At 34.8% G+C, this 18,945-nt stretch overlaps 1 protein-coding gene across 1 annotated transcript in view; it reads right to left on the bottom strand.

Annotated features, from left to right (window-relative positions):
- ADAMTSL3 (ADAMTS like 3) overlaps positions 1-18,945 on the bottom strand; it is a 235,757-nt gene that overhangs the window by 147,999 nt on the left and 68,813 nt on the right. Inside the window, exon 6 of the mRNA XM_081831893.1 lies at positions 3,398-3,472. Coding sequence (XP_081688019.1) covers positions 3,398-3,472 — 75 coding nt within the window. The remainder of the gene's footprint in view (positions 1-3,397; positions 3,473-18,945) is intronic.

Genomic DNA, 18,945 nt, shown 5'->3' with positions numbered 1-18,945 from the left:
CAGACTCCCTGCCGAGCAGGGAGCCTGATGCGGGACTCGATCCCGGGACTCCAGGATCATGACCTGAGCCGAAGACAGTCGCTTAACCAACTGAGCCACCCAGGTACCCCTATTCTCTCTTCCTTAATGACCTTCTTATCATATTTTATTCTCTCTAGCTTATTTGATTGTAAGAATATTGTGTATAATACAAATAACATACAACATACGTGTCAACTGACTGTTTATGTTGTCAGTAAGGCTTCTGCTCAACAGTAGGCTGTTAGCAGTTAAGTTTTGGGGTGGAGTCAGGACGCCTAGGTGGTTCAGTTGGTTAAGTGTCTGCCTTCAGCTCAGGTCATGATCCCAGGGTCCTGGGATGGAGCCGCATGTTGGGCTCCCTGCTCAGCGGAGAGTCTGCTTCCCCCTCTGCCCCTCCCCCTGCGCACACATGCGCGCACGGTCTCCCTCTCAAATAAATAAATAAAATCTATTGAAAAAAAGGTTTTGGGGGATTCAAAAGTTTTATACACATTCTCCGCTATGCAGGAGTCAGCACCCCTAAGCCCCACATTGTTCAAGGGTCAACTGTATATGTCTGTATATGGTCATCAACAGGACCTCAGAGGACAAGAAAAACCCCAGAACAACAACAAAATGATTCTCCCTATCAATAAGGGAGGTTTTCAGTTAATGGTGTCTTGGCTTCTCAAGTCTATTGCAGTCAAACTCATTTAATCCTGATGTGTTGCTACAATAAAATCTCTTTTGCAGGAATCCTCTTAGGGCTTCCATTTTTGAAGTTTTAGGGAAATTTGGGACTAGGCAATTGGGATAATGCTGGGGCCAGGCATGGGACAGGACTGGAAATTTAGGATCTACACCCCTCTAGGCAATAGGTAAGATAGACATTCCATTCCACGGCAAAGAGAGTGACATTAACATTACTGGGTGTTCTCAGTACTTCATTATGCAGCCTTTTGGAGGCTTGTAATTAATACGGATCTCAAAAGAATGATTTATTACAGCAAAGTAAGCTTTATTTCAGGAATATATCTTTGTTTCAAATAAAAAATTAAGAAAACAGTTGTATAAATCAAGAAAATAAAACCATTTCTATATTTAGATGTTCAGAAATGTTAACTAAACCCTTTATAAATGAAGCCGGTTCTATTCATCAGCAGAGAAGGATAACTTTCGGGAACCCTTCCACAGCCAACTGCAAGATGGTTCAGTGGAGAAATATTCCAAGCAACAGTTCTGTCACCTTTGGATAAATGGGAACATTTTTGAGCACTGTTCTTGGAACAGTGCCAGTTTTGAGTATAAAGTTATGTTTAATATGCCAGAACATATTTGCATGTAAATGAATATTTTGCCTCCAAGTATTCATCTTTGCTTATTCTGTTTACTGTCTATATATTTTGGTTTTGGAACTTACAAACCTAATTTTGGAGCTGAATTTTCGGGAAGTGCCTTTAGCATCCTGAGAAAATTGGGCCCAGTCACTGAATATTTTTTTAAACATCTTTTTGATATGCCATAAAATTCACGTGCCATAAAATTCACCCATATATAACCCAGTTTAACGATTTCAGTATATTCACAGAGTTGTGAAAACATCACCATGATCTAAGTTTAGAACATTTTTGTCAACCCCAAAAGAAACCCTATACCCACTAGCAGTCATGCCCCCATCTCCCCACCAACCCGACTTCCCCCAGCCCCAGGCAACCATCAAGCTACTTTCTGTCTCCATAGATTTGCTTTTTCTGGACATTTCATATAAATGGTATCATATGTGGCCTTTGCATCTGGCTTCTTTCACACGGCATCATGTTTTCAAGGACCATCCATGTGGTAGAGTGTGTCGTGCTCCATTCTCTGCTTTAGCTAAATAATATTCTACATATGCTATATTTTATTTATCCGTCCATCAGCTGATGGCATTTGGGTTTTTTTCACCTTATGGTTATCATGAGTAACGCTACTATTAAGATTCAGGGCTTTGTATTTTTGAATCCCAAACTGTATGTTCCAATGTGATTCCCTCAAATGATTCACAAAATTTGGATCTCAATGTTTTTACCTGTTTTCAAAAATCAAGTTCACATTTATAAGGATGAAGGTTTAAGCCATTTTAAAATGCTTAGAAAATGTTTTGATGTTTCCTTACAGAGAAAGCCTTGAATACAGTGACAATCACAGGACTGTAAACATTTTAGTATTTTAGTTAAAAAAAAAAATTGGTCACACCCTTTTAGTCATAATTGATAAAATAAAGTGAAGGGTAAAAAAAAATAAAATAAAAGACTTTCAAACAATGGTTCACCCTTACTGCCCCAAAGATATTCTCTTGCTTCTCTGATTGAGATCATAATGTACTACAGAACTTCTTGTTTTTTCAAGATTTTAATCTACATTATTGGTGATCTTAAACATTTTTACTTAAGTGTTTTGACATAAACTTATCTCAAAGAACATTTCTGGTTGGAATATTACTACTGAATTCAAAATGTGCAAATACACACACACACACAGATACACACACACTTGAAAGCTACCAAAAACATGTTGCTTGTGGCCCAGAGAAAATTTTACAAGTCAAAAATCTAGGATGGTGGCTCAGAAAAAAAAGGGGGGGCAATCTGTGTAGCACTTTGATCCACTGGACCTTGATTTGTGTAGATTTAAAATAGTTATAAGTACTGTTTTGCACTTTTATGGAAAGAGATGGCTGAACTCAGTAAGGTTCTTCAAGGCCAGGGAACCAGTCCTGGCAAAGACGCGTTCGCCTATGAAAGAGACCAAGAAAGTCCTATCCCTGGCCACAAGGAGACCTTGGGAAAGAAACAGACAAACTCCGCTATTTCCTGTTCTGTTAGGTCCTAAGAGACCAAAAAACAAAGAGGAGATGCCATCTGACTTTGGCCAAAGAAACAATATAGTGGCAATCTTCTATCATTTCAAACTCCGTATTCTGGGAAACCAGTGTTTATTTTCGCTGCCCCTGGACCTGAAGTTGCAATGTGTTGGCAACAAAGCTTATACTTTTCAGCTGTAATCACTGATACGGTTCTGTGTTTAAAAAAATTTTTTGTCCCAAACTTTTGAAATCTCCAGAAAACTCTTGAATACTATTCTATTCTCCCCATAAAAATAGTTTATTTCCCATACAACTTGATTTCCTCTCCCACAAGGAGATTAATCCCAAACTGGTATATTTCCAAACACTGGGGCATGAGAACAGAAAAATTCAGGGTATTGATCATTCCCTAGTGATACAGATGATTTCACGGTGATTGGCAAAATCCTTGAGATATTTTCCTACCTACCCATTAACACAAAGAAAGATTTTTTTTGTTGGCTAAATAAACTATCAGGAAATAAAAACATGTTAGGATTAAATTGTACTTACAAAGATGCGCTGGTCCTTTCAGTGTAATTCTTACACTCCGACTTCCCAGAGGGACAGCAATTACATTTTCTTCCCCTAGGAAAGAATGCAAGACAAATGTAGTAAAACTTATGCTGGAAAGGTCTATCAAGATAAGCAAGTCAATCAAAATGGAAGCATTTGCAAAGGGTTCTTTAACTACACTTCGCCTCAGAGTCAAGAAATCTCTGGAAAGCACCTACTGTGTGTATAAGGCATATTCATACTACTCATAATTTCACTTAAAAGCATTTTTAAAAAAACATTAAAGGAAAGTTTAAAATGAATTCCCTGGCCTACCATCTCAATTGCCTTCCTCCCTCAGCCCTCAACCGCGTGCTTTGATGGGGAGTTGGGGGGGTGCTCAAACTAGGGCTCCTGGGGCCAAGTCTGGCCACACCCATTCACTTAAGGCTGCTTTACCCTACCCAAAGGTAGAGTTGAGTAGTTGTAACCAAGACAACAGGGCTCAGAAAGCCTAATCTATTTACTATCTAGTCCTACACAGAAAAATGTTTGACGATCCCTGGCCTAGATCATTATCTTGGGGCAATCCTAGTCTTCAGAGAGGTTTTTCCTTTCCTGCTTTTATGCATTCTGAAATTAGTTTTCATGGCTGCATAATAATCTAGACTCATATATAAAATTTTACCCCAGTAGTCCCCGATTTGAACATTAAGCCTGTTACTAAATGGTATTAGCATATTATCAATGATATGAATTACTTCAAGCAGATGTTGTTTTTGTTTAACTTAGAGAGAACAAACTTTTTGGATAAATTCTGGGGCAAAATTGTTGGATCAAAGGATGTTACTATGTTTGCTGACTTGTTTATAAGTTTTTATTAGATAAAAATACGTTTATTATTGAAAATTAAAAATGCAAATAAGCAAGAAGATAAAATAAAACTATTTCTAATCCTGCTACCCAGAGATCATCACTTCTAACATTTGGATAAATATTCTTTCCAAATTTTCTGTTTGTTCCTAACATACATACATGCAAAATACATGCGTACATGCAAAATATATACATGCATACATACATGCAAAAAAAACAAAACAAAACAATGGATACTATTTAAATGTCCACCATTATAGGAGAGCTGAAACAAACAATTACATTTCTGTACTAAAGAATACTCTACGTCTGGCAAAAGTAATGATAAGAAGCTATAGGACTTGATGTGGAAAGAAAGCCAACATACATACTGATGAACAAAAAAGGAAGTTAAAAAGCAATATGTATGGGCAATGATTTCTTGGATATGATACCAAAAAGCACAGTCAACACATGAAAAAATAAACTAGACTACATCATAATTAAACTTTTGTACATCATAGGATACTATCAACAGAGTAAAAAAGCAACCCATGGAATGGGAGAAAATATTTACAAATCACATATCAGATAAAGGGTTAATATCCAGAACATATAAAGAACTTGTATAACTCAACAATAACAGCAATAAACAAACAACCCAAAGTAAAAATGAGCAAAGGACTTGAACAGACATTTCTCTCAACAGAATATACAAATGGTCAATAAGTGCGTAAAAACATGCTCAACATCACTAGTTTTTAGGGAAACGCAAATAAGACCATAATGAAATCCCACTTCACATCTATTAGGATGGCCATTATCAAAAAAACAAAACAAAAATAATCCTCAGGATGAGAAGAAATTGGAATGCTTGTGAACCACTGGTGGGAATATAAAATAGTTCAACCACTATGGAAAACAATTCCTCAAAATATTATATACAGAATTACCATATGATTCAGCAATTCCACATCTGGGTTTATACCCAAAAGAATTGAAAGCAGAGATTCAAAGAGATATTTGTATACCCATGTTCATAGCATTATTTACAATAGTCAAAAGGTGGAAACAACCCAAGTGTCCATCAACAGATGAGTGGGACGCTATCATGTGGTACATATATACAATGGAACATTATTAGGCCCTAAAAAGGGGAAATTCTGACACATGCTATACAACATGGATGAACCACAAAGACGTTATGCTAAGTGAAATAAGTCAGTCACAAAAGGATAAATACTGTATAATTTCATTTGTATGAACAGTCAAGTTCATAGAGACAGAAAGTAGAGTGGTGGTTGCCAGGGCTTGGGGTAGGAGACAACGGAGAGTTCTTGTTTGTTTAGTGGGTACAGACTTTCAGTTTTGCAAGATGAAAAAAGCTGGAGACAGACTGTGGTAATGGTTGTATATCAATGTGAATGTATTTAATGCTGCTGAACTATACACTTAAAAATGATTAACATGGTAAATTGTATGTTATGCATATTTTACCACATTAAAAAAATGCATAAGGCATAAACTCATTGTAAAGTACACGTGTTTAATATTGCATTTTCATGCATATGTTATTTATAGCAATATATACATGTATATAATACTTCATATTGTGTGTAAATGCATTGAATAACATTTATACACACAATAATATGAAAATGCATAGCAGTGTGCAAGTGCCTATCAGTAAATAACAGAGTGGGATTTTAATTATTTAATCCTTTAAATTCATGAAGAGTTTTCACCAAATCTTTGACAGCAGTTACCTCTTGGAAAAGAAATGAAAGTTCTAGGAATGAGTGAAGAAGAACATAGTTCTGTATTTTTTGTTTTGTATAGTGACAATGTACTGATGAGTTACTTTTCAAATACAATATTCAAAAGCTAAAAACATTTTTTACAAAAGAAGATAGAAAATGGAAAAAAAAAAAAAAGGATCAGGGCCCAAAAGTTTTACTGGATGAGTTTTGCAAAATCTTAAGTAACAGGTAAGCACATAAAAAGAAAACTAAAAGGCTCTCAGAAATGTACAATTAAAATAACTCAGATACCCAAACCAAACACAGAGAGCACAAAAATTAACAGATGAACCACATCTTAATTATGACTATGGAGGGCGCCTGGGTGGCTCAGTCGTTAAGCGACTGCCTTCGGCTCAGGTCATGATCTCGGGGTCCTGGGATCGAGTCCCGCATCGGGTTCCCTGCTCAGTGCAGAGCCTGCTTCTCCCTCTCCCTCTGCCACTCCCTCTGCTTGTGCTCTTCTGTCTATCTCTCTGTCAAATAAATAAATAAAATCTTTAAAATAAAATAAATAAATAAATAAATAAAAATTTTAAAAAATATATGACTATGGATACATAAAAATAATAAATAAAATACAGCAAATTAATTCCAGAATTCTATAAGAATTATACATCATGAGTAAACAGAATATATTCTAAAAATGAATTACTGACAACATAAAACTTGTTAATGTAACTGGTTATATTAACAGATCAAAGAAGGTAAACATTATGATCATTTAAATGAATATAAAAAGGTGTCTGATAGGGCGCCTGGGTGGCTCAGTTGGTTAAGCGACTGCCTTCGGCTCAGGTCATGATCCTGGAGTCCCTGGATCGAGTCCCGCATCGGGCTCCCTGCTCGGCAGGGAGCCTGCTTCTTCCTCTGACCCTCCCCCCTCTCATGTGCTCTCTGTCTCTCTCATTCTCTCTGTCTCAAATAAATAAATAAAATCTTTAATAAATAAATAAATAAATAAAAATAAAACGGTGTCTGATATAATTCAGTATACATTATAAGATTCCTATTAAAGCCAAGGATAGAAAGAAACAGCCCCAATTTGATAAAGAGTAAGAAGCCATGAGCAGACTTCATGGTGAAACATTAGAATTACTTCCATCATAGTAACAAAGCAAGGATTATCATCACCATCTTTTCCATGCTCTTCTGGAGATCCTTATGCTATTCAATGTAATTAGAAAACAAATAACTTATAGGAATATATGTTAGAAAGAAAAAATTTTAAATACCATTATTTGTAAATTGTCAAGTAAAACTTCAAGAACAAAAAATCTATTACAGGCCAACATCCCTGATGAATATAGACATAAAATTCTCAATAAAATACTAGCAAACCAAATTCAATAGCACATTAAAATGATCATTCACCATAATCAAGTGGGATTTATTTCCTGGGATGCAAGAATGGTTCAACATATACAAATCAATCAATGTGATACATCACATTAATAGAATGAAAGAAAAGAACCCTATGATTATCTCTATAAAAACAGAAAAAGCATTTGACAAACTTCAATATCCACTCATGATAAAAACTCTTAGCAAATTAGGCATAGAACAAATGTATCTCAACATATTAAAGGTAATATATAACAAGCTCACAGCCAGCATCATAGTGAATGGTGAAAGGTTGAAAGGTTTTCCTCTAAGATCAGGAACAGAAAAAGATGCCCATTCTCACCACTTCTATTCAACACAGTACTGGAAGTCCTATCTAGAGCAATAAGGCAAGAAAAAGAAATAAAAGATACCAGAATTGGAAAAGAAGAAGTAAAAATGTCTCTATTTGCAAATCACATGATTTTTTATAAAGTTGACCCTTGAACAATGCGGAGGTTAGGGGCATCAACCACTCATGCCATCAAAAATCTGCATATAACTTCCCCCAAAACTTAACTGCTAATAGCCTACTATTGACCAGAAGCCTTACAGATAACATAATGAATACATATTTTATATGTTATATGTATTATACACTGTATTCTTACAATAAAGTAAGCTGATGAATACATATTTTATATGTTGTATGTATTATACACTGTATTCTTACAATAAGGTAAGCTAAAGAAAAGAACATGTTTTCAAGAAAGTCATAGGGAAGAGAAAATACATTTACAGTACTGGACTGGATTTATCAAAAATAAAAATCCACATATAAGTAGACCCATGCAGTTCAAACTCATTGTTGTTCAAGAGTCAACTGTATAGAAAATCCTAAAGAGTTAACGTAAGATTAACATACAAATATCAGCAGCATTTCTTTTCTTTTTTTTTTAAAGACAAATATCAGCAGCATTTCTATACACTAACAATAAATCTTTTGGAAAAAAAAAAGAAATTGATCCCATTTACAATAGCATCAAAAACAATACTTAGGGACAAATTTAATGAAGGAGGTGAAAGATCTCTACTCTGAAAACTCCAAGACAGTGATGAAGGAAATTGAAGATACATATAAATATAAACATATCTTATGATATCTTATGTTCATGGTTTGGAAGAATTAATATTGTTAAAATATCAATACTACCGAACGCCATCTATAGATTTGATGCAATCCCTATTAAGTTTCTAATAACATTTTTCACAGAAGTAGAAAAATACTCTTAAAATTTACATGGAACTACAAAAGACTCCAAATAGACAAAGAAATCCTGAGAAGGAATAACAAAGCAGGAGGCATCAAACTTCTTGCTTTCAAGCTATACTTGAAAAGCTACAGTTATTAAAACATGTGGAATGTTGGGGTACCTGGGTGGCACAGTCAGTTGAGTGTCCAACTGGCAGTTTCAACTCAGGTTGTGATCTCAGGGTCATGAGATCCAGCCCCCCCCCTTCCCGTCAGGCTCTGTCTTCAGTACGGAGTTTGCTTAAGACTCTCTTTCCCTCTGCCCCTCCCCCGTCATGCTTGCTCGCTCCTTCTCTCTCAAATAACTAAATCTTTTTTTTTTGAAGTGTAGTATGTCATAACAAAAACAAAAAAATAGACCAATGGAAAAGTATCAAGAGCCCAGAAATAAACCCAAGCACATACCGTCAACTAATATTTGATAAGGGAGCCAAGAATACTCAATGGAGAAAAAACAGTCTCTTCAATAAATATGCTGGAATAATTGGATTTTCACATGTAAAAAAATAAAACTGGACCCATATCTTACACCACTCACAAAAATTAACTTGAAATAGTTTAAAGACTTAAATGTAATATCTGAAACCATGTAACTCCTGGAAGAAAACATAGGAATACAAGCTCCTTGACATGGGTCTTGGTAATGATTTTTTTGATATAATACCTAAAGCTCAAGCAACAAAATAAAAGATAAACAAATGGGACTACATCAAACTAAAAAGTTTTTTTGCACAGCAAAAGAAACCATCAACAAAGTGAAAAGACAACCTATGGAATGGAAAAAAATATATGCAAAGCATATATCTGATAAGGGGTTAATATCCAAAATTTAGAACAAACTCATACAACTCAATAGCAAAACAAACAAAAACCCCAATTTAAAATGGGCAAAGGACCTGAATAGTCATATCGCCAAAGAAGATATACCGAAGGCCAATAGGTACATGAAAAGATTCACAACATTACAAGCCATTAGGGAAATGCAAATTAAAACTACAATGAGAAATCACCTCATGCATGTTAGAATGGCCATAATAAAAAAGACAAGAGATAACAAATGCTGGCATGGATTTGGATAAAAGGAAACTTTTGTGCACTGTTGGTGGGATTATAAATTGGAACACCCACTGTGGAAAACAGTATGGAGTATCTCCAAAAAACGAAAACTAGAGCAATTCTATGATCTAGCAATTCCACTTCAGGGAATATAACCAAAGGAAATGAAAATACTAACAAAAAGATGTCTGCACCTGCATGTTCATAGGCATTATTTACAATAGCCAAGACATGGAAACAACCTACGAGTCCATCAATGAATGAAAAGATATAAGTTGTGGTATATATGTATACAATGGAATATTATTCAGCCATTAAAAACTGAGAAAATCCTACCATCTGCAAGAACATGGATGGACCTCAAAGGCATTATGCTAAGAAAAATAAGTCAGCTGGAGAAAAACAAACACTGTATGAATATAAACACAAAACAAAACAAAAACAAACTCATAGAAAAACAAATCAGACTGGTAGTTACCAGAGGCAGAGCATGGGGGAAGGAGATATTGGAAGCAAGTGATTAAAAGGTACAAATTTCCAGTTATAAGACAAAAAGACTAGGGATGTAACATACAACAGGATGACTACAGCTAACAGTGATGTATAATATATAGGAGAAATTTTCTCATCACAAGGATAATTTTTTTTCCTTATTCCTTTTCTTCTTTCTTTTCTTTTAATTGTATCTATATGAGAAGATGGATGTTAGCTGAACCTACTATGGTACTCATTTCACAATATATGTAAGTCAAACCATCATATTGTATGCCTTAAACCCATACAGTGATGTTCATCATTTATTTTTCAATAAAACTAGGGAAAAAAACTACAAATTCCAAAAAAAGTTCAGTAAGTATTCTGATATTAAATAAACTGCTTTCGTGCATTCTAATTAATATTTAATTGTATATTTTAACTGTATTTTATAACTAACATATATCATACTTACATAAATGTTAATATATTAATATACTATATCACATACATATATATACACTCTAATATTTATTCCTAGTCTATCGCCTGAAAATCCAAAAAATATTAACCAACTCAATAAGAATGAACATCCTTGCATCCATGTGGTGCCTCCAAATGCCATTTCCCACTAAAAAGGACCAGGGCTCCTTTAAAGAAACGGTTCAATCCAGGTCTGAGTCAGAAAAGGAACTAGCTAATCCTAGAATTTTGTTATGGAATAATAAAAGTAAGGGAGCTCTCAAAGATATGAATCATGTGAACTGAACTGAAGTTATGTGAAAGGACTTCAGAGTCAACATAAAGAGTATCCAATTGGGCAAAAATGTGACAATCTGAACATTAATAAGAATAATAACTGCAAAGAAGTGAATCACATGAAATATGTTTAAATCCTTAAGTCCTTAATAACACTGGAAAGAATCACTGGTCACATTCTGAGGATGCTACAAACCAGCTCATTGTTTTGAAAACTGATAAATAAAGACAAAAGAATAATGCATTTACCATGCCTTTCTACACAAATTGTACTTCAGGGAAACCAAACAGCTGATGAGGTGAAGTTTTTCTTTATAGAAGTACCCAAGCTGATAAATGAAGGCCTGATATATTATCATCATTTAAACATTAAGTATCCATCACAGTAAGACAGAAAACCATACATTATGTGTCTCCTAATATGATGCATTAGGAAGTACATAACACCTACTTTAAAGTATTCTTACCAAAACAAACAAACACATCTGATTATGATCAAGCTTTCATATCTAACAACCTACTTATAGGAAATGTAGGGTACAAAGGAAAATACTAAATCACATCATGGAAATGTAATGAGAAAAATATAGATTATGGGAAAATCTGTAAGACAAATGAATATCATTTCTTTAACAGCTTCCTTAACAAATAAATATCAAGGGGGGAAAAGGACATACTTAAATTAAAAACAAATTAAGAAACATAATTAAGGATAAAAAGAGAGGAGGATGTACTTATAATTTAAAAAAAGAATTAAGAGACATAACATACAAATGCAACATATGGATCTTATTTAGAGACTAATTTGAATAAGCAAGCAAAAATGATGGAGTAAGGAACTCTGAAAACCACTCCTTCATGAAAACATGTACAAAAAAATGGTCAGAATCAACATTTTCAAAATTCTGGAAATTAACTAAGGCTTGCAGCAATCTGGGCAGAATTTATTCAAGAAAAACACTCGGTAAGAACAACAAATTTTATGGCATTTTAAATTGCCTAGTCCCATATCCCCCATTCTCAGCCTCCGCTGTAACCTTGAAAACCAACATCTCATAGTCATTGTGAAAATCAGCAACCTGGAAGATGCTACAGGGGTGGATTATGGTTGGAGCGCCTTCAAAGCTCCAATTCTCAACTGTCATTATTTGACCTGAATGATGGTTCCTTGGAAGACCTCACTCACAAAGCTGTCTTTATTTTACCTACCTAGGAGCTTGCCCAGTACAAACAGCCTTTTCCCAAGGGGCACTTGTCCAAAACAATCAGAGGCAATTGTTTAACATTGAGGCTGCCCAAGGTGGTAGACAACAGTTGAAGAAAACAAGCTATCCAAAAAGCTTAAAAGGAAAAGCTGGGGAATAGAGATGTCCACAGGGGGCTTTGAAAAGTGCCAACACACCCCTGGGAATCTAGAAGGCCACACATATGTGGAGGGCTGTGTGCATGCTCAGGACTGTGTCCATACTCAGAGAAGACATGAGAAGGCCCTAAATTCTCACCTCTGGCTGACCTTGAGACTCTGCAACAAGCAGGAAGTAAAGGCTATAAGAGAGTTGTCAACTGCCTGGTTGAATGTTGAACTGTGCCTTAACACACACCCAGAGCCCCTTAGTAAAGACTTACTGATTTTAGACATTTTAAGTCATTAGCTGACCACTAAACCAACTGAGCAGAGACTTTAGTAGTTACACGTGACAAAGAATACAGACTTTACAAAATTGGAAAAAATTATTTAACACACAGGAGCAACAAACAATAACAAACTCTGGTGGGGGGGTGAGAATTTGATTTCCAGATATGCAACATTATATTTAAAATGCCCAATTTTCAACAAAAAGTTAAAGACCTACAAAAGAACAAGAAAGTATGGCCCATACACAGGAAAAACAAAAGCAACCAACAGAAACTGTCTCTGAGTAAGTCCAGAGTTGGAATTTTAGACAAAAGCTTTAAATAAACTATATTAAATATGCTCAAAGAACTAAAGGAAACCATATTTAATCTGAACAAGTAAACTATAAGATAATATTTATGAGATGATCTCAGAAAAATGAACACAGACTGGATATTTGATGATATTAAGGGATTATTGTTAATTTTTAGATGTAATAATGGCTTTGTGATTATGTTTTTAAAAAGAGTCTTAATTTAGAAGAATAAAGGTCTAAGATTTAAACTTACACTCTAGGCAAATATATACAAAAATAAAACAGGAATCATGTATGATTGTCACGCAAAGTTTAACTCAAGGCAAAAATACATTAAATAAAGGAAGATCACTTCATAATAATCTAGAGAATAATTCAGCTATCATGACCTTCATATATGCTTTAGATAAATGGTACTAAGATACATAAAGCAAAACTATCAGAGGGAAAGGAAAAATGGGAGAAAATGCCTATTAATAATACGACAATAATAATAATATCCTTTCAATTATTGAAGGATATATGAGAAGGTATTTCATAGAAAATAAAAAATAACTCATAAACATAAGAAAATGCTCAGTCATGGAAAATTAATATAATAAAAATACACTTAAAAGTTTTAATCTATCCTTTTAGCAAATTATAAAGAATGACAATATCCCACATTGGAAAAAATGGAGAAAACAGTTGTTAAAACTATGAGTGGGAGTGTAATTGGCAACATGTTTGTGAAAGGCAATTTGGCAATATCAACCAAAAATTTTATTATGCATCCCAATTGATTCTGCAACTGCCTTTCCCAGAACTTTTCCTACAGAAAAAAAATCTTGTAATTGTGCAGATAGATGTTTAACATACTTTACATACATAAAATCACAACTCTTTACAGTGTTCACTGCAGCATTTTTGAAATAATAATGGACATTGGAAACCACATAAACATTTATGAATGGAGGGTTTGTTAAATATATGTTGACATATCCATCAGAAAGACTGAGGCAGTCTACATATACCAACATAGAAGTAGGTCCACAATATAGTGTGAGGTGACAAAAACGATTAAGGATCGTTAATATAGCATGTATATCCATAGACACATACACCATCATGTCACAAATGCTTCTCCGAGGTTTAGGAATATGAATGATTTTTGTGTTGTTCCTTATGAATTTTCTGCATTTTCTGAATTTTATATAATAAAAATGTATTGATTTTATTCTACAATGTTATTTTTAAAAATTGCTCAGTTAATTGTCCAATGGCTTCAGATTTTAAGACAGCATTTATAATATTAGAGGGTGACAAGGATCTCCAAGTAGAGTCAGAGTGACTACAATTCTTAATAAGCTGAGGCTGGCCAAAACGTTAAGGACAATAACCAAAATTATGCACTTCACTGGTATTATTTAAGGTAGAAGAGTAAAAAATATTATATTGATGAATGACACAGAGTACAGACAACTTTATGACTTTTTATTTGCATCTGACTTCTCTGTCAAGGAATACTTTTATTTAAAAGTAATAAAAACTTACCAAATCACTATGCTGTACACCTAAAACTAATAAAACATTGTATGTCAACTACACTAAATTAAAAAAATTAATAATAAATACCAAAGTAGCACATTATAATTATCTGAAAATTTGCTTCCAAAACCTTGTTCAGAACTCTCTAATAAAATTCTGGTGATGACTATTGTTAACACTGCTGGATGGTACATTTAAAAGTGGCTAAGAGAATAGATTCTAAAAATTCTCTTGGTATAATTCACTAGCTATTCCTGATTAAAAAAAAAAAAAAACCTCTCTGTAAATAAAATAAAACAAATGTTTGTAACATGATTTTAAAATGCCAGTAAAGGGACACCTGGGTGGCTCAGTCAGTAAAGCATCTGACTCTTGATCTCAGCTCAGGTGTCAACCTTGGGGTTGTGAGTTCAAACCCTGCATTGGGCTCCATGCCCAGTGTGGAGCCTACTTAAAAAAGAATGCCAGTAATATGATTAATATACTTTATGCTTAAATATTAGAAACACTGCTACTTAAATAGGGAAATTATGGAATGTTAATTACCATCATTTGATTTAGGATCTTTAGGGAGACTAGCCAAAGTAACTGGGCAAGAAAAAAAAAATAGTCTAAGCATTAGAAATCAGGAGGAAATTAATACATGCATACCTCATTTTATTGCCCTTTGCGGATATTGCTTTTTTTTTCTTTTTTCTTCCTTCCTTCCTTCTTTCCAAATTAAAGGTTTGTGGCACCCTGCATCCAGCAAGTCTACTGGCACCATTTATCCAACAGTATTTGCTCACTTTATATCTGTTTGTCACATTTTGGTAATTCTCACAATATTTTAAACTTTCTCATTATTATATTTGTTATGGTAATCTATGATCAATGATTATGACTCACTAAAGGCTCAAATAACAGTTAGCATTTTTTAGCAATAAAATATTTTTTATATTAAGGTATATACATTTTTTAGATATAATGCTATTGCATACTTCATAAACTACAGTATAGTGTAAACATAACTTTGAAATGCACTGAGAAACTGAAAAGTCATTTGACTCAATTTATTGTGATATTCACTTTATTGCAGTGATCTGGAGCTGAACCTCCAATATCTCCTAGGTGTGCCTATGTTCAAAAGTTAGTAGCTTTCAGAAATACCAATAATCATCAGAAAACATAATGGAAGAAAATATCCCATTTGCAATGGCAAGAAAAAAAGATGGAATACCTTGGAATAAACTTTTTAAGAATGAGCATGACCTACAAAAAGAAAACTTTAAATGTCTTTCTAGACATAAAAATGCCTTGAGAAAATGAAAAGGAAAAGATTAATTCATTTGACATAAAACTTAAACATAAAATTGTTGAAGACAGAAAAAATTACAATTATAGACAGTTTCCTTAATATACAAAGAGTGTTTACAAGTGAATAAGAAAAAAAAAGAAACATAAATTAACAAGAAAATTGGCCAAATGCTTGAAAAATAGTCCAAAGGAAAAAGAATTAAAATGACAAGAAGCTTATGAAAAGATGCCCAACTCACTGGTAATCACAGAAATGCAGGTTGAAAACAAGATATAGTTCATTTATTCTATTAGTAAAAATGAAATGCTCTCATAAATTTTAATTTGTGAAGATAGCAGTAAATGTTACTGGAGGAAAAATTAGCAGTATCTTTGAAAAATAAAAACATAATCAAAGATAAACTTGTATAAATGTGAACAAGCATAGCAAAACTAAGAAAAAACCCTAAATGTTCATTAATATGGGTCTGGTTAAATAAATCATGGCATGTTTTTCTAGGTCAACATTTTTAGAAGATAAAGTAGACTTTTGAGAATGAAGAGGCCAAAAAGCTCAGTGATAAAATTAAGCTGTGTCAAAAATTATATGTAATTATCAATTCTGTACAGCCCTCAAATGCATAAATGTGTGGAAGGTCTGTGCTATATTATGCACAGACACTACAGCCTAAGCTTGTAAAGATTTTGGAAGAGTGCTAAACCCAAGTGATGTGCCCAAACAGGTTTTCATCAGCTCAGGAAAGCATTCCGATGCACATGCATTTTCAAAACAAATTTGTATTATGTATATGACATGCTACGTGTTTACTGCAGAAAATTTAGAATATCCAGGCAAAGAAAATAAGCAAGTCATGAATGAATCACAATGCCAGTATGTTATCCTATTAGTGTGTTTTCTTCTTGGGGTGGAGGAAATGGTTGAGTATGTATAATATATATTAATAATTTATAACAGTAAAATTAAGGATTTTTTTTTTAATACAAAAAGGCACAGAAGGATGGAAAGTAGAAGGTAAAAGTTATCCCCTATGACCTCACAAACTTCAAACCAATTCCATTCTTTAGAGGTATAATTATTAATAGTTGCTTATATTACAGATATTTGCTGTGTGTGTGTGTGTCTGTGTGTGTGTTTCAACCATCACCCATTGACAGTTACACACTCAGGTGAAACCTCTCAGACCAGAACCCCTGGCATTTGATTTTAGACAGAATGCTCAAATCTGGGAACAAATGTTCTTCTGTGTAAAAGGGAACGAATTCCCAGCTGTCCATAGTATTAACCTTGGAGAGAAATGCACATTGTAGGGCAGCTGGGCAAGGCTTGGAATGAGGGGCAACCTATAAGGGACCACTGTAAAGGATTTAATGTCCTTAGAATTATGGGAAAAGAAATCTATACGACACAGTGTTAAGTGTCTTCTCCTCCTAAACTGCAATCCCCTCCCATTTCTGTAACTCTCCCATACAGTTTGATAAGTCAAGTCTCCCTGATACTTTTATAGGGCAGTACCTCCCACAAGCACCTGGAGAACTTGTTAAAACACAGATTCCTGCCCCACCCACAGAAATCCTGACCCAGAAGTTTAGGGTGGCCCCCAAGAACCTGCCGATCTAGCAGCCTCCCTGGAGGTGCTGATTCTGCGTGCTTGTGAGTCCTGCTTTGCATAGCACTGATTCTGGGCAGGCATAGGGAGGGAAAACTCCGGGTCATAATGACAGTAAGGGAGGACGGCTCCACAGTCAACAAACTTGTCAGCATTTCCTCACTGCCCTGCAGGAAATGGCAGAGCTCTGCCTCTGACCAGAAATGCAGTGAGAAGTCTAGCAAGAGAGAGGATTTTGAGATGGGAGGGACCAGCAGTACTAAAGTCTCTACAGCAGTAAAAACTGTTACTGGGTTTTGTAAAAGCATTTTAATTAAGTAGTAGGCACAGAAGGCTATGGTTTGAAAAAAAAAAAAAAAGATGCTGAAGGAGTAAAGAGACAGGAAGTACATACAGTTTGTCCAAACTCTGTCAGTAAAGATAGGGGGAAGATTAGGGTGGCAGCTAAAGATGTGGAGAATTTAAAATACATATATTTTAATATATAATTCACACACAAGTCTTAAAATTATACTTGCTTGATATCACTCATCATCAGGGAAGTGCAAATTAAAACCACAGTGAGCTATCACCTCACACCTGTCAGAATGGCTAAAATCAAAAACAGGAAATAACAAGGGTTAGTGAGGACATGGACAAACGGGAACCCTCGTGCACTGTGGGTGGGAATGCAAACTGGTGCAGCCACTGTGGAAAACAGTATGGAGATCCCTTAAAAAATTAACAGAACTACCATATAATCCACTAATTCCACTACTGGGTATTTACCCAAAGAAAATGAAAATACTAATTCGAAAAGATATATACACTCCTAGGTTTATTGCAGCTTTATTTAGAATAGCCAAGATATGGAAGCAACCTAAGTGTCCACTGGCTGATGGAAGGATAAAGAAGATGTGATATATATATATGTGTATGTGTGTCATACACATACACACACGCACTGGAATATATTTCCACCATGAAAAAGAATGAAATCTTGCCATTCGCAACAACATGGATGGAGTTAGAGAGTATTATGCTAAGCGAAATAAGTCAGAGAAAGACAAATACTATATGATCTCACTCATATGTGGAATTTAAGAAACAAATGAACAAAGAAAAAAAAGAGACCAAGACAAACAACCAACCAACTCAGACTCTAAAATACAGAGAACACACTGGTGGTCATCAGAGGGGAGGTGGGTGGGGGCGGGGGTGAAAGAGGTGAAGGGGATGGAGAGTACACTTATTGTGATGAGCACTGAGAAATGTATAGAATTGTTGAATCACTATATCGTACACCTGTAGCTAATGTAACACTGTATGTTAATTACACTTAGATAAAAAAAAAATTATACTTGTATTTAAGATGGAAGAAATCTGGGATCTCTTCTAACCCTGATGGGAAAGGAAGAGAGGGAGAGATGGAGAAGAGGGGATGATGGGTGGAGTGGGATCTCTGAGGAAGCAGAGGGGCTGGAGTCCAGGACACAGATGGGGAGATTAACTAGCCTTGGAAAGGAAGACACACACTCGTGCCTCTGCAACAGGAGGGAGCAAGGAATGGCTGCGAGCAGCTTCAGGGCGAGATTTCTTCTGGTGGTGTCTGTTTTACTGAGATTTTTTTCACAGTCTTCTTTGGAGT

The sequence above is a fragment of the Leptonychotes weddellii genome, chromosome 9 (assembly GCF_054177405.1).
Source record: "Leptonychotes weddellii isolate Sample4059 chromosome 9, ASM5417740v2, whole genome shotgun sequence".
NCBI lineage: Eukaryota > Metazoa > Chordata > Mammalia > Carnivora > Phocidae > Leptonychotes > Leptonychotes weddellii.
The sequence above is the reverse complement of the archived record's forward strand: the minus strand, read 5'-3'. Positions and strand labels throughout refer to the sequence as shown.